Source organism: Bombus vosnesenskii, unplaced genomic scaffold, assembly GCF_011952255.1.
Source record: "Bombus vosnesenskii isolate JDL3184/JDL3185 unplaced genomic scaffold, Bvos_JDL3184-5_v1.1 scf7180000016272, whole genome shotgun sequence".
Taxonomy (NCBI): Eukaryota; Metazoa; Arthropoda; class Insecta; order Hymenoptera; family Apidae; genus Bombus; species Bombus vosnesenskii.
This window is the reverse complement of record NW_022884341.1, coordinates 27129-41164: the sequence shown is the minus strand read 5'-3', so window position 1 is coordinate 41164 and position 14036 is coordinate 27129. Positions and strand designations below refer to the sequence as shown.

Below are 14036 nucleotides of genomic sequence, written 5' to 3'. Positions count from 1 at the left end.
GTCGGTCCGCCAATATTCTTGCATGACCTAATTTCCGTCCCACTACCCACTCTCTCCTACCTATCACTTCTCTCTTCTGTCACCCTACCCCAACTCCCCAAGACAAGTCTAAACACAAGACCGAGTTATACTTATTCTACAAATAATTATCCCCGTTACGTGTATCCCCTTGTTGATTTTCCAGTATTGTCTCTGCTTTTATTATCTGACACACGTATACGTATTCATATATATATATATGTATGCATATGCTTAGGTACGATGAGCCAGCTTTAGGGAAACACTCCCCTTCCCTGCACTCTCGCCCCATTCCGCCATTCCTCGAATTATCCCGTGGTACCGGCCCTCCCCTCTCCAAACTTTCCTGCATCACCCCACTTCTTTGCAGAGATTTGCCACGGTGCTTTCAATACACCTGCTACCGGCTATTGTTAATGTAACACTAGTCGGGAGAGGGAAATTATTGTCCTGACAGACACACCGTTCCATTTCCTTCCATCAATCTTGGTTCTACGAGCACCGATGACCGGCATGAGGCACCGATTCATATTTTTGCAACGACGACGGGTGCGATGTAAAATTTAGAACGAGCGCGAACGTGGTAATCAATGAGGTAAGCCGGGATACGCGTATCTCATTGGTTATTCCGTGACAAGACGCGCATGACAGTTTCCTCCTGTGTGTGTGTGTGTGTGTGTGTGTGTGTGTGTGTGTCTCTCTCTCTCTCTCCTTCTCTCTCTCTCTCTCTCTCTGTCATACGCGCGATTTTCGTCCCCCGTCTCTTTCTTCAAACCCTCTGTCCTGCTCGTTCGCGCTCCCACCATGGAACATCCAAACTCCTCGTCTCACCGTTCATCACATACCCTCGCTCCTCTCGCTTCTCTTTTCCACCTGATTTTCTCTGTATTCCTCTCTGTCGGTCCTTTCTGACAAAAGTGCATTATTACACTGCAATGAAAAGGGATAATGTACCCCGGTTGCGCTCCGTTATTTCTCCATTAATCCTACTCTGCTGGTGGCAGTCGTGGTTTCAACATTTTTTCCCCCTTTCTATTTCGGCTGCTAATCAATTAGAATTAAAAAAGTGTGAAATAACGAGACGAGAGAAATGACGAGGTTCATCGTGTAATAGTGACATTACGATTTTCCCTTTCTGTGTTCTCTTTCTTTCCAACTCGCCAACTCTCCATGATAGTAACATAAAGGAAATTTTAAACGAAAGAGGTAATCTGTTAATTAATCATTTGAATGAGTTGAACAGATCACAGTGAACCTTGCTCGGTTTTTATTCAATAAATGGTTGCCTGTTTAATAGGTAAATTCTGCTGTTGCTGTGGGATTTTTTAAAATCCGGGTAAGCACGGTACAACGTTTGTTAGACTCTCGAAAGGAGAATTAATGAAATGGCGATAGGTATTTGCAGTACCGTAAAATGAAAATGAATAAACAGAAAACCATGATCCGTTATGATTACCAGTAATATAGTGTATCTATTCTATATACGATAATAAGTTAGAAACTTATTTTTAAATAATTGTTTTGATATCTTTTTATAACTCATAAAATACCATTGTAGCAATTAATGAAATGTTATTGATAGAAGAAGAGTACATATGATAAATACAACTTAATTCTTGTATATTGGAAAGAAAGGAATTATCGATCATATATTCTTGCATTATTTGCTCAAATAATTAAAGCATCCTCAAGTGTGTGCATTCTTTGATAAGATACATACCACTATTTCGAAATCAGATCTGGGCAGCGCAATCCTTGCTTGTCCCTGCATTCTATCGATGCACTTGCATGCACTTTTATAATGTTTAATTTTACCACAATACGGCGCTGGTGAAGTTATCAACGGGCGCTTTGAATTTCACCACGCTCTTTGTAAACACGCGTCCTTCCCTGTCGACGGCTCGAGTGTGTCTTTATACTATTTTTGATCGCTTGCTTTATGATACGCCACTTGTTTCGTTTATTCTCAAGTTGACCACCATCTTTAAGAAAACAAATTATTCTTGTAGAGTATCTTATGGACCTAGTATTTCATTTGAAGGAAATGAAGCGTTAAGTTAACAGTAGGCTGGTAATGAGCTTTGTGTTGAGCTCGGCGTGTGCATCAACCGATGCATAATTGTGTTAAATTCTTCTGTGACAATAGTAACCAGATCGTACGCAATGCGATAAAACTGTAGTTGTGTGCGCTGTCCACGTAACCATAATCGTATTCATACAAAAATGTAATCACCTTTCTGTGCGGTACTTAAATGTCTTGAAATACATGCTTTCTAAAATTTACTTGTTGGGCATGAATGGACAGGTGCAATCCTCCAGGGAAAGGTTAGGTAAGTGTCGAATTTAATGCGAGTCAATTACGCTTAAAAATTTCCGAGTAATTGATTTCTTCCTTGATTGTTCATAGTTGTGAGCAACGGAGATTTCTGTTCATTAATCATACCTTTTTTATTAGTAAAATCTAGATCATGATTCTTAGTGATCCTACTTCATTCTTTTTTCATCCACTAAGCAAACTTTTTCGTATAATTGATCGTAAAGAAAAAAAGTTTTAGAAATATATGAACCATTGATTTGTTAAATGTCGCTTATTCTTAGGAGGTTTTACTAACAGTACAATAGGGCTGTTCTCTGGGATTATTGCCACTGACCGTGTTCCAAACATACAACTAGCAGCTACTACAAACAATGAACTACCTATGGATGATTCCAATGTTAGTACAGAAGTTGATAGCAAAGTCAAAACAAAATTATTATCCATGTGGAATAATGTTAAATATGGTTAGTGTGAAACAATTTCATAGTTAGTTAACACATTCAATATAGAAAACATGAATGTACATGTTATAGAAAAATTGATTCCTGCCACCATCCTTCAATTTTATGTGCCACATTAAACATGCTAACACATGTGCATATTGCAACAAATCTCATTTAGATTTGATTTCTTTGAAGGCTGGACCATCAAAGTAGTTAAACCAAATTTCTCAAAAGAATCTCCAGTATGCTTACTTGGAAAAATTTATCGCAAAAAGCCAGAAGAATTTTTGGAAAAGGCTTCCGAAGCTGAAAAGACTTTAGACACTGGAAGTGAAATATCTTTAGCTATGGATGCTATTAGTTTTGAAGATGGCATAGAGGAATTTAAGAAGGATTTCACCTCGCGTCTTTGGTTAACATATAGAAGGGAATTTCCTATATTGAATGGTTCTACATTTACCACTGACTGTGGTTGGGGATGTATGCTACGTAGTGGTCAAATGATGTTGGCACAGGCATTGGTCTGCCATTTTCTTGGAAGAGGCACTTATCTTCATCATAAATTTTAGTTATAAATTGCAATACAATAATTATTGAGTATACATATTATACATATATTATATATATTATAATCTTTTTATAGAATAATTTATTTTCTCTATAGAATGGCGATGGCAGGTAGACCAACCACTAAAAACAGAACAACAAAAATTGGATGAACATAATCACAGGTTAATAATTAAATCGTTTGGAGATCTACCAGACAGCACATCTCCATTTTCCATACATACACTTGTTTCTTTGGGTGCCCTGTGGGGAAAACGTGCAGGAGATTGGTATGGGCCTTCCTCTGTAGCTCATCTTTTAAGCCAAGCAGTAGAACAAGCAGCAGAACGACATCCAGTATTTAGTAACTTGGCTGTTTATGTTGCTCAAGATTGTGCAGGTGATACAGCAGCTGAGATTCCTTTTATTCGAATTGAATAATATTATTTAATAGGAATTTTTCTGTATACTCCCAACACCTAATTTATAATATCTTTTTACAGTTTATCTGCAAGATGTAGAAAATGTATGCCAAATGCCGGATGGCAAGTGGAAATCTCTTATACTTTTTGTACCTTTAAGGCTTGGTGCTGACAAATTGAATCCTGTTTATGCATCTTGCCTAACACATTTACTTACACTAAATACCTGTATTGGAGTTATCGGTGGCCGACCTCGCCATTCGCTTTATTTTATTGGTTTCCAGGAAGATAAATTAATTAATCTAGATCCACATTATTGTCAAGAAACTGTTGATGTATTAAAAGATAATTTTCCTTTGACGAGTTTTCATTGTACTTCACCGAGAAAAATGTTAATATCAAAAATGGATCCTAGTTGTTGTGTTGGATTTTATTTTCATAATAAAATGCAATTTACAAACTTTATGGAGATTGCTCCCTCTGTATGTATGGTCATTTTCATGAAGATCATTGTTCTATATTTTAGATAATTCCTAAATCCAATGATATATTTTTGGTATTACAGTACTTGGTGCCGGAAGATGAGAAAGTCGACTATCCGATGTTTTTATTTTGCGAAGGGAGTGGGAAAGATCTCCAACAAAAAATTGAAATTGCAGAAAACATAATTCCCACTACTGCCTCATTTACAGGTAGTGGGACGTATGATGATGATCTTGACGAGTGCGAAGAATTTGAACTAGTACAGTGAGATATTTATCATAGACATTAAAGAAGAAATATCATGTACTTAAAAAACATTCATGGATAGTTTTTTGAGAAGAATGATAATGTTTGTCATTAATCATAATTCTCTCTTCATTCGTCCATATATGTACAAGGAAGAAATCAATTGACGACTTTAGCAGATGACAACGTTGCATATTAGAGAGTTGAGTATTAATTTCTAAAATGAATTTATGCCGCAAGATGATCTTTAGATCTCAACGTGCTCGTTAAATGACTGACGTGAATTAATATATCAATATTTTCCATTCGCGATAATGCATTTATAGATTCAAATTAGCGTTATCGTTGATACTTTATTTCTGTGATCATAATTTAATGCGGCTTTTTGTATATCGGTTTGTTGATGCACAATTTTTTTTATCTTGTTTATTGATCTCAAAAGTTATTGCTTTTAAATATTTGTTAGGATATTGATTTACTATATGACTTAGAATTGTCATAACCAAGAAGATATTTATTCTTTTTCACGCAATTATCACGTCAAGAACTTGCGTAGATCGTAAGTTGACAATTTTGTTATAAAGAGTACTTTTTATAAAAATTTCTTAATTCCTTACGGAAATGTTCCTGACATAGCTTATTTTGTAACACAGCAATATTAGATTTCTCTTAGATTTTTTGCAAAAGCAACTTGAGTATATTTCGTTGTGTGCTTAAGTCAAAAATGTGTGTGTATGTGTGCAATCATCAGCGCACATTATACATATATTTAACCATATCTACCTGTTATAACATTTAAGCTTCAATTAATTTAAATTCTTTTTCATAACACAGCTTTAAGTTATTTATTTATTTAATATGTATTCTAATTTTCGTTTGACGACTATATTGAACTTATACTAAGTTCCCAAAGCGCATCACTATGTTTGACATAACGTTTTATGTTATGAAAGAGAAACATGTAATTAACCCTTTGCACTCGAGAGGTGACTCAGTCGCCACGGCGTTCCGTGCTGCAACTCCAGTGGTGAGCGAAAGACGACAGACCCTGTTCATGCTAGATTTCGACATCTCCAATTGATGTGAGTGCAATATTAGTTCGTAAATTGGTTCCCTAGCTCTTTACGTTCTTTGTTACGAAATGTAAAATGTTAGACTTTAAAATGGAGATACAATATTTAATCTCATATCCCGCCGAAACTAGAGTTCTAATAACGTCTCCAACGTTAGTTCGCATTCGAAGATCATGGCGAAAGTATAATAGTTTAAAAACCCTAAAAAGATGGTTTTCGTAAGTGAAATTAGCTCAAATGAAAATGAACTTAATTTTGAACTGTTGAAAAATGAGATCAATTGCATTCAAGAATGCACCTTAGTGAAATCTTTATAAATTATCATACAAAAAAGAGATACGGAGATTAATATTACAAAATCATATTTTCAAAGTTGTAAATATAGATAAAGCATTAGAATATAATGTTTTTGTAAGTTAATTTGTATATAAAATCATTTTACGCTAGCTGTAAGACACGCGTCACGTATACGCTAAATCATCCCTACTAGCTGCTACGCCCGACCGAAAAAGTCCTCGAGTGCAAAGAGTTAACAGCATATATAACATTAAGCTATTGTTATCATGAAAAAAATGAGTTAATATTCGAATGAAAAGAAAATGTGAGCATGATATATAAGGTATATTATACTCATATTAATTAAGGTCTGTACACAACTAAAAGTTATTAAAATTCTTATATCGGTACAGTTAAAAATAAATATGAAAAAATGATAAAAATCATGTTTCAAAGTTTATTTCCTGTTTCGTTAATACATCTTAAAATTACAATATAAACATAATATATATCATACCTTAATACACTTACATCATACGAGCCTCAATAAATTCTACCAATTTAGAATAAGTCTTTAGCTTCTTTGATTCCTTTATATTACAATATCAATAATGTTTTACAATTGATATTTATAAAGCATGGTAAGTGGACTTAAATATAAACCATTATATTTACAATTACTTGTTTCATTCGTGACTTTTATTAAAATATTTGACATTGTTGTCGTAAATACTTTTAGCAAATTTAACGTGTCGATGTAAAGAAAATATTTAAATATAAAGATCAAATTGAATATGTATAAAACAAGTAAAAATTCACAAATTTTGTACTATGATCATGCAAAATATTTAAATGATCTACGTCAATTGTTAAATATATATATATATATATATATATATATATATATATATATATATATATATATATATATATATATATATATATATATATATAGTATATGTAAGTTACAGAAAAATATATCATAGATTTTTTCCACAATTTGTATTCATTAATCAATCCATTAATATTTGTGCGTATGTAAATTAATACCTTACAGCACACATGGAAGCATATGTTCACTATTAATTTAAACGATTTGCACTAATTCGTTATTTGTTCTGTTAAAATACTAATATGTTCTAGCAAATTAAGACTATGATAAGTATTTTGTAAGGGATTGTTTTACAAGTGGCCATAACTCATCAGTAGTGTTACCTCGAAAAGTATTCAATAGTCCTAAATTACCATAAAATTTTAAAATAGGCTCAGTTGCATCTGAATATCTCTTCAGCCTTTCTTGTACAATTTCAATCTTATCATCGTCCCTTTTACTTAAGGGTTCACCGGTCACGTCATCTTTACCCTGTTGAAAACCAAATTAATATTAGTCATTCGAAGGAAATATATAGTTGAGGACGATCGAAAGTCTCAAAGATATAAAAAATCGTGTAAAAAAAAAAACTTCATCGGTTACTAAATCGAAGGGAAGGTAATCTAATTATTAAGTTTCATTAGACATGTTACTAATGATACATTTGGACACAAATCGAAGTTTCTGTTCCAACTTACCGGTACTTTAGGACTGTTGAACCCGATGTTATATACTCTTCCACTAGGCAAATGAATCCACCTGTTTTTCACGCGGTCTAATATCACCTTGATGGGAACATCAAGGTAGAGGACTAGATTCACTGGATGTATTTTTTGCAGTTTCTCCGCTTGCGTTAAGGTTCTTGGAAATCCTGTAGCAATGCCAAGTACTTATTTCGAATTTAGTTACCCGCCACCGTAATACATTGTATGTTCAACGTCAGGATTGGATATTAACTGATAAAAGTAATCATCGCAAAAGTAATTAATTTAATAATTAAACAATGAATTTAATATTTGATCTAACTGATAGTTAAATAACTAACTGCAACTATACATTGTTGAACGAAGGTATTTAAATAATTTAATAATTCATTCGTTAGTCGCAAAAGGCAATAAAATATCTCAACTCAGATTATTAATCAACAGTTATTAATTGTATTAAATATTGCCAACGCTGAAGTGACGTTTTTAAGATTTCAATTTCCGCTGAATTACTCACCGTCTAGCAACCAATTCTGGTCACCAATCGAATCGATTTCTTTGTTTATCATTGATATCATTACATCGTCAGGAACGAATTTACCGGATAACACGTAACTCGAAACTGCTTTGCCCAATTCTATATAATTAAAATAATTACATACGTATTATTTATTAACGTAACGATTACATATATTTATCGTTTCATACTAAGCATTGTTATTTTTCTGTTAATTAATCATACGGCGGACTTTGAGACGGGCGATAATTGTATCGATGAGAGATCATATTTATCCCGAGAATATTGTTTAAATTCGTATATATATCAAAGAGTTTGGTATTTTGTCACTGTTTGAATAAATAACCCGACAGAATGATACTGGATACATATATAAAAGCATAAAGTATACTCTAATCGCATCCGTAATTAGCTATTTCCAGAATGCGTATTCTTCTAAGCAATTTGTTACAAACTATACAAAATTTTGGTAATTTACTTTGCTGATTTTTAATTAAATGTGTAAAATAGTCTGTATAGTAGTTTTTTATAGGATTAGAGATTAGAGATTAATTCATAAAAGTAACAAAAAATACCTAATAAACTAATACAGATAGATTCTATAACATGAATCTACGTATGAATCTACGCTAGATTAATTCCCTGTATTTGTATCAATAACTTATTAAATTATGCGTGGAATTTGAAACAATAAAATATCAACAGAGATTTACATTATCTAGCAATAAATAATGTTGCAATATAATTCTGAGCACGAGTCTAGATGTTTGAGTGTTTATAAATAAACAGTACGATTTTCATTTAAATATTCTCGCGTAAATTTAGTTCTCAATGAACGTAATACGATGCTATTACGTGAAATCGTTAAACAAAACTTAACAAGAGCAATCTTAATTTGCTTAGGAAATATCGAAGAAATAAGCGCTTTTCTAACCGTGTTTCATGAAATAAAACATCTCAAAGACAATTCAAAAACATCTCAAAGTATATATGTACACACATATATATCATGAATATACACATATCTAAAATTTAAAAATGTTCTTGACAAATTTATTTTAGAAAACAAACGCAAAAATTTTATCTTTTTTATTGGTATAATTGAACGATACAACAAAAAATTTATAGTTTGAAACGTACCGGTGTTACTATTCATATGAAGTCGTAATTTATCACCGCTCGATATGTGAGTCATCTTAAAATGTTTGACAATTCGAGTTGACATAGTTCCTTTACCAGAAGCAGGGGCACCTAGTATTACGGCCCTGAAGGCCATAGCCTTGGAACACCACGTGGATAGCGTTACCATTAAATCGTTACTTTAAAGAAACACCAAAATAAAAAAATTGGTCAACTTTTTATGTTGAACACTTGAACTTCAAGTTGCTCTATACTATTACTTCTGACGACGATTCACGCGAGAATGTTATGGTAACTATAATTCTTTGAAATATAACTCGTTACTCTATAACAGTGACCTGTGAGTCACGATGGCGACCAGTTGTCGAACTGTTAGATAACTGATTAACCAATGAATGAAAACATCTAGTTTTTTCTGCTTTGATCGGTGGCTGTACTGAAGGACGCATGTAAGTACATGACATCCATAATCTACTAGAATATCAATCTTGCTGTGTACTTTGCCATATTAACTTGTGACGTTAAATGGTTCTTTTATTTTTAATATATAAGGATTCTTAAAGATTTAATGATAATAATACATTATTTTTATTGACAAAGTAGCACTTTATTCATATGAAAAAGTAATACAACATTAGGGCCTGTGCTCGATTTCTTATTTCTTTTTATAATTATTTTCAAAAGCGTATGTAACGAGAAAACTAGAGAAGGCCTTCTTTTCGTTTGGACAACTTACATATTCTATATAACAATAGGTCAAAATTACAAATTGTGGGAATCTCGTTGGCCTTAAAAGCCTGTCATTGTGTACTACGGGTTAATAATGTCCTTGTTTACAACGTTGCATCTATATAACTATGTTTTCAATGTTTCCTTTTTCAATTCTATTAAATCCGTAAGTCGAAGTAATGTACAATATATCGTTAAAACCATTTTTTCTTTTTTGCAATATTGTATACCCTTTTAAAATATATTTATAAATCTCCATAATCACGAGCTATCATCATTTATATGTACCTTAACGTCCTTTATTAACACTAAGCACCCAAATGTCACTCAACATATTGCAAGTTTGATCAAATGCAATTGAAGCTTACCCCGAGCCTACTGCTACCAGGGTACGTATGTAGTACATATTAAGTCTTAAATCTTAAAAAAAATATATACTCAAATTTCACTTCTTTCGTTACTTCATTGCTTCCTCAAATTTGTTTTTTGTATTGAATTCTTTCCAATAAGGATTCATAACTGTCAGGAAGACTATTATGAACATTTCACAGTTTTATGATGAAATATTTTTAGCTTTCAACAAAAATTAGAAACGAGAAAAAAAGAAACGTGTTACTCCTAAGTTAAAACTTGAGACTGAACTTCAATAAAGATAACACGTAAATATAAGTTTGTATTATTGTATCTCATTCTTTTAACCCGTGGGACAAAATGGGACGATCACTGTATATAATCAAATTTTTACTGAATAAAAATATTGAAAATTCATTACTTCACCATAATAATGGTGCACATATAAGTGCTTTGAATCTGGTACAGTAGTGTTGATTTATGTAAATGCGTGTTTTCTGTGTTGCGTGTGGTTTCTCCTAAATACATGAAAGTAAATAAAAAAGTTTCGCCATCTGTGATCCTTTACCAAAGCTCCCCATCTTTTTCTTTAGCTGGCACTTCTATTACTCGTGGTTTGTCGATTATTCTGGCCGTGCGATTCCCTTTCTCTACGATACCAATAATCCACGCTTGGTATCCTTCCTGCTTTTCGATATCTTTACAATATGCAGCAGCCTAAGAATATGTAAATTATATGAATTTGACCAATAAGAAACATTTCGTTAATAACTTCCATATTAACGAAAAAAAAAATAATTGTAAGAGAGTCGACAGCACCAAGATGTCTACAATAGCAAATCGGCATGGAAATCTCTATTTCTTTTCCTGCCGTTCTTTAGAGTATTTAAAGACAAATAATATACTCTACTGTATTAGCAGGATTTGAGTAAAATACTTAAAGAACAAAAGATTTCAAACCTGTTCTCTAGGTAGGCAAATAAGTAATCCACCGCTAGTTTCCGCCGAGTGACCTTGAAGGAGTTGAAACATGTTACCGCACGCTTTTGCTACAGCTGCCATTTTTGCGATTACGGGCAAATTATGAATAACAAAAGAGACTTCATTCTTTTGGTGTTTGGCCAAATTTTGTGCGTGTCCCAAAAGGCCGAAACCCGTAACATCTGTTGCTCCGTGTGCATTGTATTTATGCATTAATCTAGCCGCTGGAAAATAAAAAGATCAATTACTGTTGTTGTATTAATAAAAATATCAAACTACATTTTAACACATACCTATTCTGTTAAGCCTGGCCATACTATCCATTGCTCTCTGATAAGCTTTCCTTACATCATCTTCACTGACCACAAGTTTAATTCTGTTCCAGCGATCTGGTTGATCTAACCATTGGTGAGCATTAACAGCGACTTGAGTTCCAAGTGGCTTTGTCAAAACAAGAACATCACCCACAACGGCATTGTCTGGTCTGTGATATAAACAATCATCATTAAGGAAGAAATGATACATTCATATGTCATTCATTCATTCATTGGTACATACACAATGTATTCGTTTGGTTGACAAACAGTAGAAGCAACACCACCTATTGTACACCAAGGATTAACAACTGTTTGACCTCCTGTTACTGTTGTACCAGCTTCCAGAGCAGAATCTTTGAATCCTCTCATGATCAAGGGTACAACAACGTCCCTTTCCTTCTCAGTCATTTTTGTACTGACTCCCAACAACATTAGCATATTGTCACATTCAGTAACACCCATGGCATACAGATCACTGATAACATTTGCACATGCAATTTTACCTGGAAAAATACTCCAATACAAGTGGTTAAACAGCATGCCATAAAACAAATTTTATCCGTAATAAAGAAACTGTGTATTTTATTACTATAATTGATAGATTCAATGAATATAATATAGAAAATGTAACTATTAAAATTGTATGACAATTAAAATATCATAGTGTTGTGTATCTTACCCATCATGTAAGGATCATCAACTAATGGGTAGAAGAAGTCTGTAGTTTGTACCAAACTAAGCCCTCCATGCCTCAGTGGAGTTACGGAGGAATCCATGCCAATGCCTGAAATGCGAAATATAAATGTTTAATGTTTATCTATTTTCAAAAAGACAAGAAAAAAAATAATATTTCAAAGTTTCTTTTACATGATCTTTTTTAATAGATGTATTTTAATTAAATTATAAGAAAACATTACCAAAAACATATATATTATTTGCATATTAGTTATTCTGATATTATATATATATTTTGTATATATTATTTAAGTATAAGTTGAGAACACTCGTATTTCCGGTGGCGTGGGAGAAATCGGGCGGGAGACGATAACATGGCTGCTAACACGATAGGGATGCCTATTGCGATATTTGCGCCCTAGGTATTTCCAATAAAATTTCTTATTTACAGCTAAAATTCCCACAACGGATAACAAATCTCTAGTTACTATATTACATGAATAAAATATGGTATTTAAATATTAACATACAGTACCATCAGGTATGGAAAATTTTCGCCGGGAAAAATTTCTTTAATTAACAAATTGTAATTTCTACATCTTCTCTTTAATAAAAACAATTGCCAAAAAAATATAAAAATTGGAAAGAGCAATTTAATCGTAGAAACGTTCGAACAAATATTTGTATGAACATAACCAATAAAAGTTAGGCAAAAATAAAATTATTATAAAATGTCTACATAAAATCAAACATGTCGACATGCGTAATATCCTCTTGTACACGCGCGCAATAAAATCAAGCTACTTACCGATGCGTGGAATGGCCATGTGCATAAAATGGGCATGTTCATGATCTTGTGCGCTACCATCGTCGGCCTGTAGTCCCTCGAGGAGTTTCCCAAGAACCTCCTGAGGGACTTTACACCCTCATCCTTTTAGGTCGGCGAACCGCGTAAGGTGGAAGGTCGCGTCGAGATCATGTGCCACAGGGTCAAACGGCCTACGCAAAGCTAAGGCGTTTGGATTTCCACCGAGCTCTAGCTGGGCTACGGACAGGGCGTCTTGAGCAACCGGGGTTCCCTGTAGTTCCGCCATCTTGCTAAAACTAAAACTAACGACGAACCGGGTACGCGACGCGTTTCGCGGCCCTGGCACAACGATTCTCTTTCCAGCGGCTTCTCCTCCGTTTTGATTCTTGTTGCGCTATGTATCTACAAGTAGGTTCTCACGCTTGCCAGCTGCGCTCTCTGTACTTACGATACGCAGCTACAAATCCACGAACGCCGCCGACAGACAGCCACTGGCTTCGTAGCCCTTACTCTACTCGAGTAACACGAACTCGTTGCAAACGAGAATTATACTTTGCACCGGCGTCGACTAACCGGGATCGTACGTGCTAACAAAATGGACGCGCCTCCAGCTTTTACAGAATCGGAAGAACGCGCAAGGCTACTAAGAGCCCCCCCAATGTCCTTACCGTGATATTGCTTTATTCTGATAGGCCTTTTCGAATTGACGCATGCGCGTTTCTCGCTCAGCCTCCAGGTACGTCCGTATAACAACGATTCGCCCGTATCAGTCGTACGCGGAGCTGAATTTTGTTGTGTCACGAATTGACGCGACAAGTGTGCCTTTGTGACGTGTATATACTTTGCTCTTGATAAGTTCAAGCACCGACAAACTAATTATATTTTATGTATGTTACATCATAATTATTGAATAATTGGGAGAAGATTTGGTTGTTTGAATAGATGCGCAGTTTTATAAACGGTGATCGGCAAATGTTTCTCGTAAAAAGATATTCAAATTTGATTGCTACTAAGATGTATATTCTGCTTATTTGCCGATTGATAATAACACATTTTTCTATTCAAATTAGTATACATATTTATATTCCGTTATAACTGATCCTGAATCGATTGGTTGAA

The 14036-nt window shown here is 34.0% G+C and overlaps 3 protein-coding genes across 5 annotated transcripts; 1 reads left to right on the top strand and 2 right to left on the bottom strand.

The window, feature by feature from the left end:
* The first annotated feature begins 1868 nt into the window (after positions 1-1868).
* LOC117242253 (cysteine protease ATG4D) lies at positions 1869-5804 on the top strand. 2 transcript variants are annotated; one of them, XM_033508778.1, is made up of 6 exons: positions 1869-2348; positions 2620-2799; positions 2974-3321; positions 3443-3724; positions 3828-4228; positions 4312-5804. In XM_033508778.1, the coding sequence occupies exons 1-6, from the start codon at positions 2285-2287 to the stop codon at positions 4495-4497; spliced, it is 1461 nt and encodes a 486-aa protein (XP_033364669.1). In that variant the 5' UTR covers positions 1869-2284; the 3' UTR covers positions 4498-5804. The 2 variants fall into 2 exon arrangements, with proteins under 2 accessions (XP_033364669.1, XP_033364668.1); XM_033508777.1 differs by having other exon boundaries at positions 2285-2348; positions 2617-2799.
* Positions 5805-6765: 961 nt separating this feature from the next.
* Positions 6766-9434, bottom strand: LOC117242256 (GTP:AMP phosphotransferase AK3, mitochondrial). 2 transcript variants are annotated; one of them, XM_033508781.1, is made up of 4 exons: positions 9057-9434; positions 7917-8036; positions 7394-7566; positions 6766-7187 (listed from the first exon to the last, which is right to left on the bottom strand). In XM_033508781.1, the coding sequence occupies exons 1-4, from the start codon at positions 9223-9225 to the stop codon at positions 6978-6980; spliced, it is 672 nt and encodes a 223-aa protein (XP_033364672.1). In that variant the 5' UTR covers positions 9226-9434; the 3' UTR covers positions 6766-6977. The 2 variants fall into 2 exon arrangements, with proteins under 2 accessions (XP_033364672.1, XP_033364673.1); XM_033508782.1 differs by lacking the exon at positions 9057-9434 and adding an exon at positions 8851-8887.
* A 207-nt stretch (positions 9435-9641) lies between these two features.
* On the bottom strand, positions 9642-13559 carry LOC117242254 (inactive selenide, water dikinase-like protein). Its single transcript, XM_033508779.1, has 6 exons — positions 12918-13559; positions 12114-12218; positions 11676-11937; positions 11411-11601; positions 11097-11341; positions 9642-10853 (listed from the first exon to the last, which is right to left on the bottom strand). The coding sequence occupies exons 1-6, from the start codon at positions 13201-13203 to the stop codon at positions 10701-10703; spliced, it is 1242 nt and encodes a 413-aa protein (XP_033364670.1). The 5' UTR covers positions 13204-13559; the 3' UTR covers positions 9642-10700.
* Between the last annotated feature and the right edge of the window lie 477 nt (positions 13560-14036).

Bases quoted from the DNA above. Each gene is read 5' to 3' on its own strand.
- LOC117242253 (XM_033508777.1), top strand. From the start codon at position 2,285: ATGCTTTCTAAAATTTACTTGTTGGGCATGAATGGACAGGTGCAATCC. The intron at 2,349-2,616 runs GTAAGTGTCGAA...GCTTATTCTTAG, and splicing joins ATCCTCCAGGGAAAGGTTAG to GAGGTTTTACTAACAGTACA. The intron at 2,800-2,973 runs GTTAGTGTGAAA...ATTTCTTTGAAG, and splicing joins GTGGAATAATGTTAAATATG to GCTGGACCATCAAAGTAGTT.
- LOC117242256 (XM_033508781.1), bottom strand. From the start codon at position 9,225: ATGGTAACGCTATCCACGTGGTGTTCCAAGGCTATGGCCTTCAGGGCC. The intron at 8,037-9,056 runs GTACGTTTCAAA...TTAATTATATAG, and splicing joins TCATATGAATAGTAACACCG to AATTGGGCAAAGCAGTTTCG. The intron at 7,567-7,916 runs GTGAGTAATTCA...GCATTGCTACAG, and splicing joins CCAGAATTGGTTGCTAGACG to GATTTCCAAGAACCTTAACG.